The sequence below is a fragment of the Prenolepis imparis genome, unplaced genomic scaffold (assembly GCF_030444845.1).
Source record: "Prenolepis imparis isolate NDT839.2.m4 unplaced genomic scaffold, iyPreImpa1.0 SCAF_2, whole genome shotgun sequence".
NCBI classification, from domain to species: Eukaryota; Metazoa; Arthropoda; class Insecta; order Hymenoptera; family Formicidae; genus Prenolepis; species Prenolepis imparis.
In genome coordinates this window covers 22,646,531-22,668,611 of record NW_028141160.1, presented here as the reverse complement: position 1 = coordinate 22,668,611, position 22,081 = coordinate 22,646,531, and the positions used below count along the sequence as shown (strand labels likewise).

General features: G+C 33.6%; 5 protein-coding genes across 6 annotated transcripts; 2 read left to right on the top strand and 3 right to left on the bottom strand.

Annotated features, from left to right (window-relative positions):
• Positions 1–434: 434 nt before the first annotated feature.
• Positions 435–2,607, top strand: LOC145932783 (ankyrin repeat domain-containing protein 40). The gene is made up of 3 exons (XM_083032026.1): positions 435–873; positions 1,571–1,878; positions 2,108–2,607. The coding sequence occupies exons 1-3, from the start codon at positions 755–757 to the stop codon at positions 2,455–2,457; spliced, it is 777 nt and encodes a 258-aa protein (XP_082888152.1). The 5' UTR covers positions 435–754; the 3' UTR covers positions 2,458–2,607.
• Positions 2,608–2,646: 39 nt separating this feature from the next.
• On the bottom strand, positions 2,647–4,303 carry LOC145932782 (ribosomal L1 domain-containing protein CG13096). The gene is made up of 3 exons (XM_083032025.1): positions 3,959–4,303; positions 3,046–3,611; positions 2,647–2,963 (listed from the first exon to the last, which is right to left on the bottom strand). Exons 1-3 carry the CDS (start codon positions 4,267–4,269, stop codon positions 2,773–2,775), a joined length of 1,068 nt encoding a protein of 355 aa, XP_082888151.1. The 5' UTR covers positions 4,270–4,303; the 3' UTR covers positions 2,647–2,772.
• Positions 4,304–4,686: 383 nt separating this feature from the next.
• On the top strand, positions 4,687–9,680 carry Pgap1 (GPI inositol-deacylase). The gene is made up of 11 exons (XM_083032023.1): positions 4,687–5,201; positions 5,431–5,614; positions 5,883–6,036; positions 6,157–6,261; positions 6,356–6,459; positions 6,528–6,971; positions 7,043–7,296; positions 7,373–7,798; positions 7,867–8,250; positions 8,375–8,743; positions 8,826–9,680. Exons 2-11 carry the CDS (start codon positions 5,459–5,461, stop codon positions 9,109–9,111), a joined length of 2,682 nt encoding a protein of 893 aa, XP_082888149.1. The 5' UTR covers positions 4,687–5,201; positions 5,431–5,458; the 3' UTR covers positions 9,112–9,680.
• On the bottom strand, positions 9,651–11,792 carry LOC145932781 (uncharacterized). The gene is made up of 4 exons (XM_083032024.1): positions 11,221–11,792; positions 10,392–10,697; positions 10,112–10,314; positions 9,651–9,896 (listed from the first exon to the last, which is right to left on the bottom strand). The coding sequence occupies exons 1-4, from the start codon at positions 11,471–11,473 to the stop codon at positions 9,711–9,713; spliced, it is 948 nt and encodes a 315-aa protein (XP_082888150.1). The 5' UTR covers positions 11,474–11,792; the 3' UTR covers positions 9,651–9,710.
• Positions 11,793–13,879: 2,087 nt separating this feature from the next.
• LOC145932777 (alpha1,4-N-acetylgalactosaminyltransferase 1-like) lies at positions 13,880–18,156 on the bottom strand. Of its 2 annotated transcripts, XM_083032020.1 has the most exons (6): positions 17,857–18,154; positions 17,677–17,776; positions 15,964–16,360; positions 15,493–15,706; positions 14,506–14,714; positions 13,883–14,012 (listed from the first exon to the last, which is right to left on the bottom strand). In XM_083032020.1, the coding sequence occupies exons 3-6, from the start codon at positions 16,350–16,352 to the stop codon at positions 13,958–13,960; spliced, it is 867 nt and encodes a 288-aa protein (XP_082888146.1). In that variant the 5' UTR covers positions 16,353–16,360; positions 17,677–17,776; positions 17,857–18,154; the 3' UTR covers positions 13,883–13,957. The 2 variants fall into 2 exon arrangements, with proteins under 2 accessions (XP_082888145.1, XP_082888146.1); XM_083032019.1 differs by having other exon boundaries at positions 13,880–14,012; positions 17,677–18,156.
• Positions 18,157–22,081: the final 3,925 nt, after the last annotated feature.

Below are 22,081 nucleotides of genomic sequence, written 5' to 3'. Positions count from 1 at the left end.
GAATATCACTCTTGCGCAGTTATTACATGATACAAAAAAGCTGCGCAAGAGTGATATCGCATGCGATATCGAGGGTCCTCGTTTCAAGAATCGATCCCCAGAATCGTAAAATAAAGGCCGGAGCACAGACCTTTGCATAAAGGTGCCTTTTCATGCTGACGCTCGACGCTCATTTTTAGCGTCAAAAGACGTCACGTGACCAAAATTGACGAATTGGTATCTTTATTTTTGGTCACGTGACGTCTTTTGACGCTAAAAATGAGCGTCGAGAGTCAGCATGAAAAGGCACCTTAACGCATAATGCATAATGCATAAAGAAATCAACCAATCAGAGGGTCTCCAGGATAAAAATAAAGAGAGAGAGAGAGAGAGAGAGAGAGAGAGAGAGAGAGAGAGAGAGAGAGAGAGAAGGAGAATTCGCGAGCGCGGAGAGTGCAAAGAGTGCAGAAAGTGCAGGGCGAACGGGCAGGTTTATATTCATCTGTCACAGTGTACTGTCAACCTGTCAGCCTCGCGTCAGTTTCGAATTAAAAGGATGTGACCATACGACGTGGATTACTGGATTATTCGGCGTCGGAAGGAGTGAAAGAGAAAGAAGGAGAACAGCGCGAGAGCGCGGAAAGTACAGAGAGTGCAGAGCGATTATATTCATCTGTCACAGGGTACTGTCAACCTGTCAACCTCGCGTCAGCCTCGAGTGTGACTCCAGCTTCGAATTAAAAAGATGTGACTATACGACGTGGATTATTGCAAAATGGAAAGAGTTCTCGAGGAACGTCTGAGGGAAACTGTCTGCGTGGGTGACACCGACGCCGTGCAGGAGCTCGTGAATCTAGGTGTCGACGTCAACTCGCGAAATTCTATCAATGGATGGTACATATGTCACTTTGGATTTACCCCAATCTATCTTCCCCAATGATGCACTTGTCTCCCGCGATATTCGATATAAAATTATGTAAAGAGTTTGGCCCGTATTATGAGCTCGCATCTATCTCTAGATGTACCTCTAAAGTTAGAGGCGCAGATAACTCTGTATATTTAAAATCAATCATATTTTTACCGCACATTTAGAGCTTACATCTATCTCTTAGATGTGTCTCTAAAGTTAGAGACGCAGATAAACTGACTTTATTCATACATTCATCTGCGTCTCTAACTTTAGAGGCACGCATCTATCTCTTAGATGTGCCTCTGAAGTTAGAGGCGCAAATAAATGTACCCAAAAGCACATTTATCGAGAGTAGCATAAATGTGCTATAAATGTGGTATAAAATAGGTTTTCTAGGCGATATTCTCTAGATGTGCCGCTAAATATGTGCTCATAATACCGCCACATTTGTCGTGGTGCATTTAGAGGTACATGTGAGCTCATAATACGGGCCTCTCTAACTTTAGCGGTACATCTAAAGATAAATGTGAGCTCATAATACAGGCCTTTGTGTTTGCTAAAAAATTCTATCAGTAATCTCGTTATTCTTATTTTGGAACATTGCATTCTGACAATGCAAATGTGTGTAGAGATTATCAAGATACTTTTATAATACTAAATACTATTCCTTTCTTTCTCAAGGACCGCTCTACACTGGGCATGTAAGCAAGGATACTTGGACGTCGCTGCCTTACTCTTAAAAAATGGTGCTGATAAGAATATGCGATCCGATGTAGGCGAAACTCCAGCATCTGTGTGCAGCAACCCACAAATTTTGTATCTTCTGGGTATAAGTGGCGATAATCAACGAATTATGAACGAATCGTCGTTATACACTGTTACATCCGCATACAATCAACCGGATTTTCTGCACACCGCTGCGAGTCTCTCCAAAACCAGAACTAATGCATACACGAATGAAAGCAAATTCATTGGGATGTCTCAAGATGGTTTGATATAAATTGATACAATTCCTTTAATATTGACAGTCAGCCATGATCATAAAAAATTAATATAATGTTAATTCTCATGTATGGATTATATATTAGTTAATGCAAAATCTGAAATAGTATAATTGTGATATTTAGGAAAAAAATTTTTTTTTTAAGTATTGCCAGACTGTCAATTAATCATTGTTAACATGCAATGTATTATACACGTTTTGTATGCTGTTTTTAGAATTAGTATTGAAAATTCGAGTGGCCAATACAGCGGATCCGGATTTCGTGGAGGTGGAGTTGCCGCGGAACGAACTGACATATCAAGCTCTGTTGTATTTATGTTGTAAGGAGCTAGATCTCAATCCACATCAGATCCAGAAGCTACGGAAATTGCCCAACACCAGATTGAGGAAAGATAAAGACATTCAAAGACTTGAAAACTTTCAAGAGATAGAGATAGTCACGGACACTATGAACGTGTACAAGAGTATGCAGAGTGCAAACGGTATCGCCAGCAGTCTGCCTACAATCGTGCCGACTAACGGGTATCAGAGTATATCCAAGAAGGATCAAACTATTTTGTACTGATCGCTCAGATTGGAAAAGAGATCCTTCCTTTTAACTTCAAATATTTCCAAACTATAGCATATTAGAAGAAAAAAAAGTTATTTGTTAAACAATATAGTATATGTTTATCTAATATTAACATCTTAAGTGCAATAATCGAATGTGGATTATATAAGACGTGATATATTTAACGTTAATTAAATTTAACTAGATAAAATATACTTTAAATTTGTATATAACAAATTTAGAAATAGCGAATTTTTGTAATTGTTTTTTACTAGATTTCAAGTTATTAAAGTATAACGATAATTTCTATACTTTGTCTTAATTCTTAATTTATTTATTTTTCTTTGCGCTCTTCTTATCTTGTAGTTTTTTCTTTTTGTTAATGATAACTTCGCCATCAGGCGTAACAGTGACTTTAGTAGGGCGCCGACACGTCGATAGGTCTCCCTCCACATCGCGATAAGCTTTCGGTCTCTTCGGTTGTACCGTAATTGTAAGTGGATCAATCGTATTTTTACTCTCTGAAATATATATAAGTCTTATTAAGAGATCTAATCTGTATCGCGATAATAAATTAAATAATCTGTTTCGATTAAAACGTACTTAATGTCATAAAGAAAGGCAATGCTAGAGTGGTTGTGCTTTTCAATCGAAGAGCTCGTATGTTCGACCAACCGCCAGGATAATTCTCAGACAGATTTTTGCAAGTGGCCAGTATATTTTTCAAGATTTCCTTTTTACCCATAGATGTGTTCCCTATCTGGACCAAATGTGTATCGCCGTTGGAGTGAAGCTGCATGCTAGTTTTTCTCAATGCGTAATCGATTTCGTGCTTCAAATCTTTGCTCTCCATCCTGACAGACGTCGGCAATTTTCGTCTCTTCGTGAAATGCTTTCCCAACAAGTGTGACATATGACCGGCGATGCGACCGTCGACAAGGAAATGATCGTAACTGCCTATGAGTTTATTCTTCAATTCGAATTGATCAAATTCGATTTTCACACGATTTATAGGTATTACGTCATTCACACGAGTACATCCGTGCTCGTCCAACAGGCTTCTGTAATGCTCTACTGTCGGTTCGTAATCTTTCCTTCTTCCTCTTTGCAAATCACAAACAAACAGGGCAACTTCATCGTTTGGTGCTACTATTGAATGTGGTAATAAACTATAAACAAAAGATAAACAGGAATATTAGAATTTTATCAGAGATACAGCACAATATATTACTAGAGTATACAAAGTGTTTTATCATTGTAGAGTTATAATCAGGTTACGAATCTCATAAGGATCCATTGGTTATTATAAGATATAATCATGTAAAATATAATTGGAGGAAACAATATTTACATTAGAATTAATTTCAATATAAAGAAGAGAGAATAATTATAACTTTTATGACACTTTTGAATTACAGACTCTTTTTATACAAATATATAGACTTCCATTCTAAGATCTAACATTCATGATTTATTATTTATAATGTAGGAAACATAATTTCATAAATTTACTTACATTCTCATTTGCCTGCGAGGCACTTTTGGGATTTTGACGCAGGTCACTTGCATAAATATCGGCTGTACCTCCGTGGCTAGAAGATCGTTCTTATCTTTCAACTGTTCCTGAGTCAAGTGAAAAATCGCAGAGATGCACTGCAAGATATGTTTCTTCGACAACTCCTTCAAATCCTTAGGAGATGATGCCTCCTCCTCCTCCTCCTCCAACGGCGAACTCGCTCGTTTTCGCTTTCGCGAGACTTGCGAATCTAAAGTTTTTTGTTTCATTTTCTCCGTTGCCTTTATTTTGACATCTGTTCTAAGATTCATATCGCACTGCTCTTCTTTTTATCAATTATCTCTCTTTCTCTCCTCTCGGTCACGATTATCCACGTGCTGGCTTTACTCCCAAATGCGCCATCTTCCTGCTGAGAGGCGGCCGGAAACCGGAAGTAGGCGAAAGTGACGAACAGTGATGCCAATTTCAGGCGGCGGCGGGTGGTGGGGAGAGTGGCGTGGTGGGGGCTGGGGGATGCGCGCTCCGTTTCGTCACGTGACCGCGTCACGTGGTTTGGCGGCTGCGCAGAGGTGGGGGTGGGGGGCACACCAAACCACGTGACGCAGCCGCGTGACGCGGTCACGTGACGAAACGGCGCGCGCACCTCCCAGCCCCCACCACGCCTCTCCCCCCACCATCCGCCGTCGCTCATGGCTCGCCCCTGAAATTGGCATCAGTGGTGACGAATCTTCGAGATAGGGCTACTGCACACAGGACGCGTTGACGCGTTATGGATTCTGCAGCCAGCGCGATTTCGCGACACGCGACGCGCGATATCCAATGAGCGTACAGCTTTTTCGAGAAAGCCATTACGCGCGGTGAGAAGGCGACGCGTTAGCCAATAAAAGTTGGATCGAATCCAACTTTGACGCGCGGCAGAAATCTGATTGGCTATCGCGTCGCCTTCTCACCGCGCGTAACGCGTCAACGCGTCCTGTGTGCAGTAGCCCATACACGCAGTTGTTGCCAACGAAAGGATTTTGGCGCCAGCGAAAATGTCGAAAAAAAGAACACACCTCGCTTGTAAATTACACGCAAAACGAACCATTTAAGAACAGACTGTGTAATATTGCTGTGTAATAGCGCTACTGCGCATGACCAGGATTTTATTCGAACTTGTGTTTTTTTCAATCTGAATCTGACCGGACCATAACCTTGGGATCTCGACTTAACGTTAAATCAATCAGAAATCTACCTGCGAGTGGTACATAATTTTTATTCTCTTCTACTTTAATACCGTAATTTTTTCCTTAAAATATATATCGTGTATCCTGATATATATTGTCGAATAATATAACATACTTTCTATATAAATTCACATATAATCTTGAATTATAATCGGCGAGAAAGCGTGCCGAATATTTTGAAGGATTTCGTCGGTATTTAGAGTCGCCTGAAAAACAAATAATAAAGGTCAGTATTTTCGTTTACAGATTCAGGAGGTTCGGATATAAATTCGAGATGGTCTCAATGAAATGGATAATGATTTATGGTTCATTGGTACCATTTTTTGCAATGGTCACCTTACTTTATATTCTTGGAGTCGCGAGATACGTCACCGATTTTGAGGAGAATACATGCGAGATGACATACATGTTCGAGTATCCGCAATATGTGGTAAATATCGCATTTTTTATCTTATTAGAAAACTGAGAGCTGCTACAAGAGGGTGGGGATTATTATATCATACGCTTGTCTCTCTAATCCTTATCTACCTGTCCCTGCACCTATTGCAGTCTAATCTTTTTAACTAGACTTGCTACACTTGCTCTCTTTGTAGTTTAAATGTATATTCATTTCACTTATAAAAAGCAAAAGAAAAATATTTTCCATGGAAATGTTAAATTTCTCATGTAGGTTCTTAAGCAATTTACTTTACTTCCAGAGAATATCTTTGAACAATAATGTAGAGGAGAAATATCCGCGATTTGGACTTTATGCCTATGGAGAGGGTTTTGTAACAGAAAAATTGAGAAGAATGCACTTTTCTGGAATACCGGTTCTTTTTATACCTGGCAATGCTGGATCGCATGAGCAAGGTTTATATTAGTTTCTCTATTAATATATTCTAGAAAATCAATTCTATAATAATTTTTATAGTTATATGGCATATATTTTACGTATATGTATAATTTTCTTTTTTTTTTTTTGTTTTTTAGTACGTTCCATTGCTTCAGTAAGTTTAAGGAAAAGCCGAAAGACTCCCTTCCACTTTGACTTTTTCACTGTTTCATTCAGCAAGGATTATTCTGCATTGTATGGAGGTAAAAATGATATACCAATAATATCGATATGCATCTATATTAATACTTTTGTACATAATATTAATTGTCATTTTTTAAAATTTCTTAATGCAAGGTGTGCTTATGGAACAGACTGTATATGTCTCGCATTGTATAAAGGCGATATTAGCTTTGTATAATAATAAAATGGATAGTGTTGTGCTGATTGGTCATTCTATGGTAAGGAAATGCAAATGTGTATGCATAATGCAGTGTAGCTGAGAAATTAATCGGTATTTCTTTCATAGGGTGGCGTCATAGCAAAAGGAGCTCTTTTACTAGCTCCGAATATGAACACTTCATTTGCAAGTATGATAATAAACTTGGCTACACCGCATACTCCAGCCTTGGTTCTCGATAATGTCTTCGCCAATTATTATAAGGAATTGGAGAAACATTTGTACAAACTTAAGGACGCAGGAGTGAAGGTAATATCTATCGGAGGTGGACCGCGCGATATACTCGTTACTGCTGCGCAAACTTTCGATCGTACGGCAGATATAAATGTACTTTCCACGAGTGTACCGGCTGTTTGGAAATCTACAGACCATTTGAGTATTTTATGGTGTAAACAATTGGTGTTCGTGATCGTACGTTCACTGTTTGATGCTGTAGATCACTTGAAAAAGCCGTTCAAAATTGCGTCGAGTCCTGATTTGAAGATGCAGGCCTTGTCTTATCATTTCTTACAAGTATGTAACGATTGTTTATAATATATCTTTGGCGATAATATCATTTCTTTAATACGAAATTGCAATTTTAGCATAGTTCAGGCAAGAAGCTATATCATTATAAGGAAAAAGTACAGTTTGAAAGCAATAGCGAATGGATAAACATTCCATCTCAGCAGTATGTTTGGAGCAATAAGAATGGACCTAAAAAATTGTCGACTCTATATCTCGTGATGGAATTATTTCACAAATCCGACTTCCTAACTATTGATGCGATAAATTTGGAAAACAAGGACTGGCTATTCATGTGTACAGGATCTAAGAATCAAAATCAGAAAAGAACTTGGTAATGCATGAAACTATATTACTGCTACAAAAGAGACGATTATTTACCGGTAAAGCTTAATATGTGTACTTTTTAGCGAGTGGGGTTGGAATTTGACAAATAACACGAGAATTTTAATCGATCCTTTATATCGGCCGAGAAGAACCGTCGATTTAGATCTGAAAGAAATAAGTTATATGGATATTACGCATATCATTGTAAGGATAACTCCAGAAGACTTGGAACATCAACTTACAGTCAGCTTCGATTCCTATTTTCGCAACAATCGAGTCGAATCTACGAAAAATAAATTCTTTCATCCTAAATATCTCTTTGGCTTCTACGGATCTAACTTGATCGAAACCGTCAAGGGAAATATAAGATATTATGTGAAGCTCTCTAACATTATAGACGCAGTTACAATTGAAATGAGATCTACGGATTGTGTCAAGCATTATGCTGTTGCCGAATTGATGGAACCGTGGAATGCAGGATCCTCCCAATCGAGATTTTTCACGAATTTGTAAGTATATTTCTGGCAATAAATTTATTCTTTTGTACAGGCTCACTATATTCGATGTTTTGATACAGGGACGATGGTCCAAAAACGATAAAAATGCAAACTCTTTACGGACGTCGCAACGAAACGGCCAGTTTAAGATTAACATTAGATCCAGAGTGCAGTTACGCGATTAATATTCAACCTGGGGGAATCATCGATAAGATTTCTTGTAGAATACGAGATCGTTGGCCGTTGCTTTACATAGTGATTATAAGCTTGCTTTTACTTCTCGTCTCTATGAGGATACATAGTTCAGATATGCTGCCAACTGCAATTGTTACCATAATATTGTCTTTTATTTTCAATGTTGCTTATGAAACTTGCATTGCTTTCTGCATCATCGGCATATCTGCCATTGCTGTATGCTGCTGTGTCATATTTCTTGGTTCCATTGCACATGGAATAGCTGTCAAGTAAGAAATTTTCTACTTATGTCAAAGTAAAAATTTTTCCTAAAATTATATAATCAGAAAATTAGTTAATAACGGTAACATATACAAATTAAAAGTTTCATATATATATATATTTTTTTTACAGATTTTTAGCACGTGCTATAACTTTTTCAACAACATGGTCAGATTGGTTACTAAACGGTCTAAATCAGCTACCGCTTATTACAACTCTTCTCATACTGACCTTAATTCCAGCAACGTGCGGGGCTCTGGCTATGGTCATTTCGGTATTTCTATATTTCTTGAAATTAACAAGAATGTATGAAGATTATTTGGAAGAGATATTAATGGCCTCGCTGCAACATTTCAAATGGTTTAAACGATTCAAGCTGAGGGAAGAAAACGAGAGAAGCCCCAGTCAAGAAATATATAATCATCTTATCTTATTCCTATTGTGGAGTTTTGCCGCAATCCCAGCAGTTCCATCGGTCTTGGTTTGGGCAAAAAATTTCAGGTATGTGTTTATTTACTTTCCGACTTAGAGTCATACATCAATCTTATATGTATGTATTAACGAGGAACGAATTGACATACAGTTACGACATGAGACTCACTTCGGAAGACCCTGTTTTTCTAACAAGCTGGATAATACTAACTGCGTGTAGTACATTGGGTGTCGTACACATCTATCCTACTGACGATGGAATTCGCTCGCTTATATTAAGCAGTGTATTGCGTCTCGCGAGCTGGGTCATTCTTTCGATGACGGCAGCTCCGCGTCCATTCTTTTATCACTGGTGTATGCCACCTATCACAGCCGCGGTAGTAACACTCATCACACTAAATTCTATAATTCCTAAAGCGAATAGTCTATCTTATTAAATTTTTTTCTTACCGTCCATTAATAATTTTGTATAAATAGATCTGAATTGATAGTCATGACTATATATTATTTAAAATTTTTCTTACGTCTCGAATATTAGATTGAGTAATGTAAAAAATGATATAACAATGCTGTGGCATACGAGTATTATCTTGTACAAAAGTAGTCATAATATGTATAATAAGACTTTAAAGCAACTCATTTAGCGACACTTTAAAAAATAATTGGATTAATCAGAGGATGCTTATAATGCAAGACTCTGTTCTTGTTGTGATATGTGTAGGTGATATGTAATAGGTTTAATATGAAATAAGTATACGTAAATTTATATTCTTGTTGATATATTATTATATATATTAATATAATTTATTACTTGAAAAATCTCATTATTAATTTATAACATTTAATAACAATATTATATATACAGTAATCAGCTATGTTATTTAAATTAGTATTTTGTACGCTTGCTCGTATGGCAGTAACAACGCTTCTTTACTGTATTATCGTTATTAAAATTTGTATTATTTTATTTTATATATATATATTTTTATATATATATATATATATATATACAATATATTTCTCTTTTTGGCATAGCTTATTCTACAAATGTAGTTCCAACATCTATATTTTCTACACTGTATACACATATCTGCTTTTTGCTGATAGGATGTATTCCATAATTTACAACCATGCCCATCTCGTGTCGCAGAAAGTCTATTGTTTTTTTTGCTAGAGTTTTATTATTTGAATGTACTTCCGGATGTTGCATGAATTCAGTCAGCTGGAAAAATAAAATAAATTTGATATTTGAAACAGTTATGTAACAAAATTTGGGATACAGACATGCGGCGCATGTTAATATATTGCAATGTAATTTAACGTAATTTATCGAACAATTATATTATATTTTGTTAAAATTATATATAAATATTTAATTTAATTATATCTTGATTTTTTTATTTACACGAAAAATGAATCTTATAATCCTCATCATACCTTCATCCATCTGCATTCTGAAATCTCTCTTTTACATTCTTCAATTTCAAAGTTCTGTGGAGTTAGATATGCAATCATGTATATATCTGAGCATCCAAATAAGTAATCGTGTCCATGTCTAAAAGATACTAAACACTTGAAGTCTGCCTGAATTCCTGTTTCCTCCAAAACCTCTCTTTTAGCTGCTTCTTCAATATTCTCTCCTAACAATTATAGAGATATATTTGCATATATATATTTTTTGATGATAAAACTTAAACATATACTTTTATTAAAATACCTGGCTCTACGTAGCCACCCGGTAGCTTCCAGGCTTTATTGAGAGCATACTTTTCTTTAATAACAAGAAGTTCATTAGTATCCTTGTTGAACACAAATGCGCCAACACCTAAGAATGTATGTGCGTATTTTGGAATATTGCACTCTTCATCATTGGGCAACCAACGATATAGCATAACATATCCCTCTTTTGCATGATGAAAGATAAATCCCTGTCCTGTTAATATCGGAACCCATTCTGTGTTTGGTATATGCACACGAAACCATACAGCACGTTTTTTATCCTTGGTCCATTGCTCTAAAGAATCTATATATAAGAATATATATTTATATATTACAATAATATATATTTATATACTATATATACATTTATATATTAATATATTATATTATATTTATATTTACATATATTTATATATTACGAATCTCTCTCTTTATTGCCATGTTATATAAAATTTATTTTCTTTGATATTATTTTGAAAATAATGGAATAAGAGCTATCAATAGATAAACAATTTTCAGTTACAAACACTATACGATTTTTAGAGAATTAATTTAAGAGAGAAATCTCTTCCAATGCAATTATTCATATCTTCATTTGTAAAGAGCTAAAGAATCTATATACACAAGGACATGCATCTCTATTTCCTTATTTTGATATACTATATAAAATTAATTTCCTTTTATATTATTTTGAAAATAATGGAATAAGAGATGTGAATGGATAATTTTCAGTTACGAACATTTTCATTTCGCTACCATTTGGCAAAGCAACGATCTCCATACAATTATCCGTATCTTTATTTATAAATAATAAAAAATGCGTCCACCTTTGAGACGCTGCGCGAATATTTTACTGTCGCAGGCCTCCTCGATCGAGTCGATCGTGACACCGTTGTAATGATCGTCGCGACCCTTGAAGATCTGCTTGGCCATCGCGAAGGTGTCCGACACGTCGAGTCGTCCGGGATACGAGCTGTACCGCGAACCCGGGAGAAAGTATGGGATCGAGTCCTTTGAAGACGATCGCGCTTTGAATGTTTTCGTAACGCGAAACAATATCGCGGTTGACGCTCTTTTCATCGGGATCACGCTCGAAGGTCGAGACTCGAAGAGGAGATATAATTACGAAATTGCGGCTATCTCGCACTCGCGGATTGATAACAGCAGGATGTTGCAATAGCGATCTTGCATAAGCGGCAAACGATTTTTTTCTTCATCGTTATTTACTATTATTGTCGTGTCACTGATGACGAAACCTCCGTCGAATTTTCTTCAAAGATTAACGGTATAAATTTGTGCGTTTCTTCTCTTTTCCCTGAAAATTGCGGGATAAAATTTTATTAACACTGTCGATTCGACATGGAAGATTATGATGGCATATATTATGCTCGTAAATATTTATCACGTCATAAATGAAGTTGACGAGGTTAAGGAGATGCTGACCCTTATCGACAGAGCAATATTTTTCTGCACCGTTTTCTTTTTATTGGTTGAATAGAATAATAAATGCTTTTTCACGATTAAAGTACATATAGAAACAAAGTCGGAACCTTTCAAATTTATGTAAAAAACAAAAAAAAGTTGTTTAACTAAAAATATTTTTTTTGTTTTATACATAAAATCGAGAGGTTCCAACTTTGTTTCTATATGTACTTTAATCGTGGAAAAATATTTATTATTCTATTCAACCTAGACCCTTGCGCCGCCGCGCCACGCCGCCGCCGCCGATAAATTTTCATTCGCCGATTCCGCCGCCGCCGATCTTAAATTTTCGCTAAACGCCGCCGCCGCCGCCGCCGAAAATTAATGCGGCGCGCCAAAAAAATTAATTTGCAAGAGATAAAACCACAGATTTATAGTATAGACGCTGTGGATAAAACTCAATAAGGGCGTTTTCCATTTAGCGACACAAGTCGACACAAGCATCATTCTATCTTTGTTCTCATAGAATGTAGAACAAAGATAGAATGATGCTTGTGTCGACTTGTGTCGCTAAATGGAAAACGCACTAAATATGTTTATCCGTAACCTCGGTAGTTTTAAGATTGGCCAATCACAGCCATTCCTCTGAAGAATGGAACGGCTGTGATTGGCCAATCTTAAGTCGGGTCTACATTGGTCGTAGAATCGTAGATCGTAAGAAAATTGACCAACCACAGTTGATTATTTTTGAAATAATCGACTGCGGTTGGTCAATTTTCTTACGATCTACGATTCTACGATCAATGTAGACCCGGCTCTTAAGCCTAGTCTACAATAGAGTCGTAAGGTCGTAAACGTAAGAAATTGACCAATCACAGTCGATTATTTTCCTCGAATTCAACTGTGATTGGTCAATTTCTTACGTTTACGACCTTACGACTCTATTGTAGACTAGGCTTTAGGCAACGAGAGCATTTGCAACCTATTGTGGAATGGCCCTTAAATTTACGATTACGGAAAAAGTTTACGGCCTCTATAATCCAGCCTTTAAGATCCCATTCAACCAATCAAATGGCTGCGTAGCATCTCAAGCTCGGACTTAAAACGATCTTAAATATAAGATCGGACTATGAATACCGGCCATAGTGAAATTGTTCACTTTTTACGTTTTCACTCTAAGGCCGGTATTCATAGGCCGGTATTCATAGTCCGTTCTTATATTTAAGATCGTCTTAAGATCTCGTTCAACCAATCAAGAGATGCTATGCGAGCATTTGATTGGTTAAACGAGGTCTTAAGACGATCTTAAATATAAGAACGGACTATGAATACCGGCCATAGTCGGTTCTTATATTTAAGAATATCTTAAGTACAATCTTAAGATGTGATTAACCAATCACAGAGCCGTATTTGCATCTTAAGACATTACTTAAGACGGTCTTGAAATAAGAACGGACTATGAATACCGGTCTAAAGAAAAGTTACATGATCGACCCCAAGGTCTGTCGAAGGAGCTCGACATGTGAGAAAAAAAATACCCAGACGTCATCGATACGTCACTTCGGCCATGTTCTCATGTGAAAGAGAGAGAGAGGGATCAAACGTTTCACCCCATGTTCCGATATTACTGCCAGTACTGAAAATATATAATATACGTAACGTAAACTATAGCTTTTCAGTACTGGGACTCGATTCTTGAATTCATTCGCAAGAGAAACGTATACGCAAATTCGGCTCTTACAGAAAAGTTGCAAGTTGATTGGCTATCGCATGGCTTTTAGCCAATCAACTTGCAACTTTTCTGTAAGAGCCGAATTTGCGCATACGTTTCTCTTGCGAATGAATTCAAGAATCGAGCCCCTGGCAGTGTATATCGGAACATGCCCTCAATTTCGTTCCTCTTTGAAACGGACCAATCGCGCCTTCACGTTTGAAGGAAGAGCCAATCGGAATGCTGGACAAATTATCCAAGCGGTGGTTTAATACGCGACAGAAAAATGCGGTAGATAAGCTCCCTTCGTTTTTTTATTCATTGGTAAAAATTCGAGTTTAGCTTGTGCAACGTATATATTTCGGAAGAAACTTTTTGATTAAAAATCGAGAGTTTATATTCATTATACATATATTGTATTGTTCTTATTTTCATGCCAAAGGCGCAATAAATGGATCGAATAATTTCATCGAGACGCTGCACCAACTGTAAAAGATTATTATTAGAATATATTATATGCCGGGACGCCCATTTATTACTGCAAGGTAATTCATCGATATATAGAGAAATAATATGAGAAATAAAATATAAAATATTTTAAAATTATAAAAATAAAATAAAAATAATTAGAATTATGACAAGAATAAAAGAATAAAATTAGAAAAAAATTAAAAAATTAATAAAAAAAGAAAAGAAATAAGAAAAAAAGTATAAAATTATATATTTTTCGCATTTATATAATTATTAATTAATTTATAAATATACAAATTTACTCGAACGATATATTTAAAAATATATTAAATTTATTTAACTATATATATATATATATATATATATATATATAACAGATATTTTTATGTACATTAAAAATTTACTATATATTCAAACACACACACACACACACACACACACACACACATATTCTTTAATTAATATAGTGTTGCTAATGTTACAATTTTAAAATTCTTTTCCAGCATACTCATATATCTTCGGGCAATTCTGCATAATGGCCATTCTATAAATCGCAGCAACATCCGCTTGAACGTTCCGAATATAATCTGTCCCAAACAAATGGATCGTCTTTGCGTTTTTTATCATTTCCGTCATTTCGTCCACATTCCGTGGATAAGGAGATACAGGATAGAATTTCTCCGGTGGATAAATCGTGAACTGCTGACATTCTCTGATCTGCAAAATAAAGGTATTATTCGCAAAGTAATTATTATACATGTAAGATCGAAATAAGCATTATCCCCGTTTTTTTCTCACATATCATTTTATTCATATCGTATCTAAATTACCTTTGCAATTTATTCAATTATTCCTTGCGTTCTAACACGAGAGATTTATTAATTATTGTTCAGATATCATATGCAAGCAATAATGATGGTCACGCAATAAAAAAATTTTGTTTATGATTTATATTGTAAAATTTAAAAATATTTACAATCTGTTGGCATAAAAATTAAACTGACATTTATGTTTAGATCATAAAAAATAATATAGAATTTTTCAATTTTTTATTCCTTACGATACGGATATTATAAAATAAAAAATTATCAGATTAATAAAAAATTTATTATTCTATTTAATTTATGTATTAATCGATTAAACAGTTATTAATTATTCTTTCTAAAATGTTTTACACTACTTATTTTTAAAAAATTTATATTTAATATATATAACAAAATGTAACAATATATAATATTTATATAATTATATAAATATAAATAATATATAATATTATATATTTATATATATATAATATAAAATATAATAATATATGTATAATAAATAAACAACTATTCATTATAGAGAAGATAAAAAAACAACGGTTTTCAATCTGTGCAAAAAATTATTTAATCTATGAAAAATTCATTTTTAATTTGTGAAAAGAATATTTCAATTTTGTCTTCTTTCGAATAAACGTTTCACATTAATTTTAATAAGTCGTTTTCGTACTCACGTTTTGCTCATAACAGAATTTTTGCAGGACTTCAGTTATAATTCTTGTAATATTATATCGTGGGTAGTTATTCACGGTGGTATTTTTAATAACTTCTACACAGGCGTTGACAAACCTTTTGCCAAAATTCGTGCTCGTGTCGATGCCAAATACACCGATGTCTGTATCTCGATTATCTCGCACACCCACGAAAGTGGTCAACTCATCCAAAGATCTAAATATAAATTTTTACATTTATTTGTCAATTATCTTGCAAATTCTTAATTATTACAAATTGTCAATTATTGCATCTTGTCAAATTCTATAAATGTTCCGGTAATACACAAGTTTCTGTCCCAGAATATCTGACACAGAGATTTTAAAGATACATTCTTGTATATTGATGTGAGAAATTTAAAATTGTCAATTGTTAATCTGCCGTTACCGAATTTACTTTGAGACCTTCAATGAGAGATGAATCTCGAAACTTACGTCAGCACTATGCTGTTGAGATTCAACGTCACGCCGCCGAACTTCCACAATGTTAACATCCGGATGTAATCGTGAAAGTCCTTATATAGCCAGTCGCGATTCTCCGAAAATTTTCGCACGTTTGCAAAAAACCAACTTTCTATCGGCGTATCGATAACGTATCTCGACAAACGTACTCTCCTTATGTATACATTGTCATATGTTTGCAAGATATCGACGAACGCTTGGGACCTCTCGGAAAACTGGCCTGTCGCGAAGAAGAGGACGAAGACATTCAAATTACGATTGTTCCTGGCTGCCGATTCCACGGCGCACGCTTGAAGAGGAGTGAGATTCAGCGGTGAACAACTGGTCTCGTGGAAGAATATGCATCTGCTTGGTATCAGCATCTGTTCATCTGAGAATTACAGAAAAGCAAGTATGTATGACACATATATATATATATATATATATATATATATATATATATACTCGAGCAAACTAGCTTCCAAACAATTAACATTATCCTTATTTAAATCGAAATATATATTTGCATAAAAAAGTATTTAATCAGAGACACGATGTGTGATTTTCGAGATTTCTCCATACATTCGTCATTACTCTTTAAAATAACAGTGTAAAAATAATTTTACAAGTTATTTTATATTTTATAGAAATAAAAAAACATGTATTTAATACAGTTATACAGTTAAAAGACTTGTAAGTTATACAATTGAATTTCAGAGATATTTCGATTTAAGGATAAAGGTTTTTTTCTCGGTGTTTTTTCTTCTTCAAAAAAGAATGCAAAAATGTCATGTTTGACAATCATATTTCACGCAAAATATTATTCTTTCTGTGAAAATGTTTCTCATTTCACAGAAATAGTCAAGTAATGTGTATTACCTCGTAGGAAAGATCACATTACATCGTAACATAACACACTGTAGACATTGTAACTATATGAATGGAAATAATATTACATAGCATTATTAGAATTGCATCAAAACAATATACTAGAATTGCAAACAGCAAAAACATAGCGCTGCAAATATATGTTCGCTCAATGTTACATAACAAACAATATCTTTTGTTAATATAATTACATGATTCGCGTGTGAAGTTTTTTCATAAAAGTCTACACAAAAATAAGTTACGCAAATACAATTACATAACGCGTCTATAGTGCGATTTCCGAGCGCGTATTTCTGTTCTTGTGAATATTGTTATTAGCATAAGTGGATGATTATGCGCATATAAATTCCGCAGTAGCAAATAGATCAAGGACTTTAAGAGAATATTTTCATTGGAGAAAATTATCTACTTAGTTCTTATTTTTTTTTTACAATCGATCGTTTTGTTTTATAAAAGTTTCCACGATAACATTTCGAATTATCATTTCCATAATTTACAATTGCACAAAAAATACATAATTAAAAAATGTAAATGGATTTTTCAAGAAAAAGTCAGAGATATATTCTTTTTAAAAGAGAACGCGTTTTGAAAAATATACGAATTGCTGTATTTATTATCAACGAGTTGTCATATACTTTATCAGAAGTTGTCAATATATTTTTCTTTAAATATTTCGAAAGTCGCGACATGTTCGACATTTAAAATTCATTTTCCATTAGACAGCAGATTTTTTCTACATATAAGATTCGTTATTTTAACTTGAAAGGGAAGGGAGGCAGAAACATCTCTATTCTATCCCCTTCAATTCTTCTCACTAACCCCATTCTCCTTGGCCGAGCTCCACAATATCATTGGATCCGCTCCAGTAGCAGCGAATCTGGTTGGATGCGACGACGGCTGTCAGTTCTATCGACAGTTCCTTCCAAAATATGCAACAGACGATGGCTGTTAATCCGAGCAGGGAACATAATATAAAAAATGCGCGACGTTTCTTCATACTTTACAGATAACTTCTCTCTCTGTTTCGCGATCTTCCTGATTACACTGTAAATTCGTCAAAATTTACGATTTGTCATATCGATATTTCTCGATTTTTCCACGCGCGCACTGATTTTTCATTAAAAAATACTTTTTTTTAACACGGAACAACCAATAACTATATAACGCAATTCTTGTACAATCTTCCGTGTTAAGAGTTAGCTTGATACTGCGCCTTCGCAAGTACAGGGAAATCCAACAAAGAGGAAGACGAATCTTTTACGATGAGTGCAGCCTTCGGCTGCTCGATTATCACTGATTTCCTCATAATATCTGGTAGATACCCTGGATGTGTCAAATATCCCGCGAGCGATATGGGAGTGGAGAATTAGATAAAATTTTATTTCGAAGATTCCTATATATTTTTTATCTCGGAAAATGTCGATTTATGTAGAAGAAAGCATAGCAAATACTTAGCAGTTTGCACAAAGCAATCTACCCTGTGAGAAATAATCAGTTAAAAAAATGTCGAATCTGTGACTTTTCAACCAAAGAGACCGGTTGACGTCTAAAATTAGACGTTTTTGTGTCCTTCAAATTTAACCTTCTTAAGACGTTTATGAAAATCGTTTATAAGACATTTAAAAAACGTTTAAGAGACGTCTATTATAGTAGCTTTTATTAGACTTATTTTAGACGTTTATGTCGATAAGATGGAATATAAAAGTTTAGAGTACACGCTAATAGTCATCTTTCCGACATGTCATTTCTTACTGGGTATAAATATAATATGTATTGTTTTATATGATTTTTATTAATATTAGAAATTATGGATTTTAAACTATGGTATAATTAGTAGTCCTTCACACGAAAGAAAATACATTCGAGAAAGAATTGCGAAACCATTTCATTATATGTTTCTGTTATAAAAAGAATCGCGATTTGAGTCATGTTGTGGTGTGATGAGTCACGTCGAGCAATTAATTTTTCAAGAGCGAGAACAACGTATAATCTAACATATGCAAGCTATACAATTGATATTGTAATTATCCGTAAAAGTTTGAAGAAATATCGTAAATTCACAATAAGAAGTGTGTATGTAATTTCGAAAAAAGTACATTCACCAAAAAGTATATAGCTGTAAAACTTTCAAAGATAGAGAAGTTGACGAAGAAAAATGAATATTCGAAAAATTTATTCCCGTTTGGATTTCAGCCTTTGTCATCGCTGCATGTATAACTTGAAATAGTCTATGTACGCTTTTAAGGCAATCTTTTATTGGTATCACTAATCTTCTCGAGCGTGTCATTCGAAAATTGATCGAATTTAAATTCCCTGCCGGCAACAGTCGGATCGCCGAGAGATTTTCACGTACACTTTTTCCTTCGAAATATTTTACAGATACTAATCGTTATTAAATTATTTTGTTGAAAATCGCATTTGAGATAAATACAAAATTGACTTTTTTTGCATATAATTACTCAACAACTTATTATATAGTAATTAAATGAAACTTATATTTATACGTACACAAAGCAATGACAATTAGTACCTTAATTATTTTGACTTTTTGGAATGATTCTATCTTAATGTTTTTATATGTAGAATAGATAGAAAATCAATATAAATAATTATTATTTCGTTATACTTTAAAATATTTATATCTTCAACTTTATTCATTAAAATTGTTTTATTATTATGTAACGTAGTTGTCTGTCTCTGTATACACTCCAATTTTTATTTGATAATTTTTTCTGAAATTATATATATAATTTCAGAAATAATCAAAGTATTAATTGTTATTGCGATTCGCTATTTATGAAGCATTAGAAAAAGACGAAGAAAATTGGTATAAATCATAACGAGTAAAAAAGTGAAAAGTATCTATACGTATTTTATTAATAATCGTATACATATATCATTTTTTATATTCTCATCTATATTGACAATTTTATAATTCTTGATCAGATCTAATATCTTTGAAAAAAGATCAAACTATCATTTTTTGAAAATAAATCAATTACAATGTTGGTTATAATTCAAATAAACAAATGATATATAAGATTAATTCATTGCAACTGGATAATCTTAAATGAAAAATCTTTCATCGTTTCTTCATATAACATTTACCGTTCACACAAGTCATATTCCATTTCAATTATTGCATATCTCGAATATCTCGGCAACAACGTATTTTCGTAAAAAAAAATGTTTCAGAAACAAAGTGCTACATTTTAAAAACATTTTGCGATTAGCGCAGTTTTGTTCACGGTTAAAGAATCAAAGATGATCTTCAAATTCCGGAAGCAAAATTGTACTGATTAAAAATTTTGTTTCCTCGCTTTAAAAATGAAACACGACTTTCATCTGAAACATTTTTCAGGAAAATGGATTGTTTTTGAAATATTCGTAAAATGTGTGGAATACTCGTATACACATATACACTAGCGGATCCTGACGTCGATAATGGGGGGGGGGGGGTTGCAAAATTATTTTATTTAATATTTTTGGTTTCATGATTAGATTTATTTATTCCAGGATCAACGACGTCGATAGCTCTTTAATGTTTGTTTTTCTTTACTTATATTTTTTAAACAAATTCAGCAAAACTATTTCTTTTAATTTCCAGGGGGGGGGGTTAACCCCCCCCCGGATCCGCTAGTGCACATATACATACATATATATGTATGTACATTGTGTATATATTTATGTATATATATTTATATGTATACATATATATTTACTGATAAAATAAATCTTTAACTTTTTCGAGGACTTATACTACAAATCTCTGTACAATGTAGAAATAGAGTTAAATATCGGATTTCGAGCATTACAAAACGTTTTCTTATCATATACACTTTTGAGATTACAAAATTTATAAAATTCTTACTCAATTTATTTCATTTATTTTCGCAAGTAGTTCTTAGCAAGATTATTGCTATAAAATTTATAACAATTTTCCAATTGTATTATAAACATACATCCGAACACTTTAAGATAGATTTTTTGAAATAATGCGCTTGGGATAAAAATATTGATAGATTTCTCATTTGTTGTCGATATAAGTTAATTTGTTATTTTACGTTAATGTGCTTGCAATTTTATAGATTCACAATATGTATGTGAAATATAATGGACTAAATCATATTTTTCCACGTTTAACTCTCAAATTATTTGGACTTCTATAAGTACCAAATTTATTTTGAATTTATTATACTTAACGTAAAATGGGAACACATAATTGATATGCATAGCCAACAATTTAACAAGATTTACAACAATTTACACCTCAATAATTTGAAACATTAACTGTTGGCACAAACTTGTCACTCGTAATATTCGATTTCTATATAGATCTTTCCATCAAGAAATGATTGTTAATTTTTTTACGTATCTATTATATAACAACAAGGAAAATATTATTTATTGCTGCTAAGATCAAACTATATACGAACAACAGACGAACGCAAAGAAAAACTCGTAGAAATGGATATGTTATAATATATAGATATGTTGCATATTTTGTAAAATCAGTCTTTTTCACAAAAAAAGATTGATTTTACAAAAAAGTCTAATAGATTGCTCGATAAAAATGAGCGAAACACATTTATCACGAATCTCTCGACTATAAAACAAAATATCGCACAGCCAATAATATAAATATTATTGTAGCATTTATATTAAGCTTTGCTTATTGATCGTATGCGAACAACTAAAATGACATATATATATTATATCCAGTCGCGTCAACTTGGTAAAATTATTATTTTTGTAACATTTACATTGAGTTTTTCTTATTCATCTTGTGTGAAAAGTTAAAATGACATAAATCTAGTCGCGTCAATTTTTGTAAAATTATTATTTTTGTAATATTTATATTGAGCTTTTTTATTAATTATGCAAAGAGTAAAATGAGATAGCCACGTGCGAATTTTGTAAAATTATTTGCAAGAATATAAACCGAAACTACGATAGTCTGGTATTTATAAATGCTTGCGTATTATAAATGCTAGCGTATTATTTTACATTCCTTAGAGAAACAATATAACATTAATATTAATAATATTCACAGCAGAATAAAATCAAAGAATTCAATTCACAAATGATCTAATTCGCATTGTTGAGAAAATTCGAGAAAATGAATCTCAAATTTGTCAACAAAAAGAAAATGTGATTGTTTGATTCTCTGAAATTCTTAGAAAAAAAAAAGAGATAAATTACACTACTGTGCAAAAATTTTTGA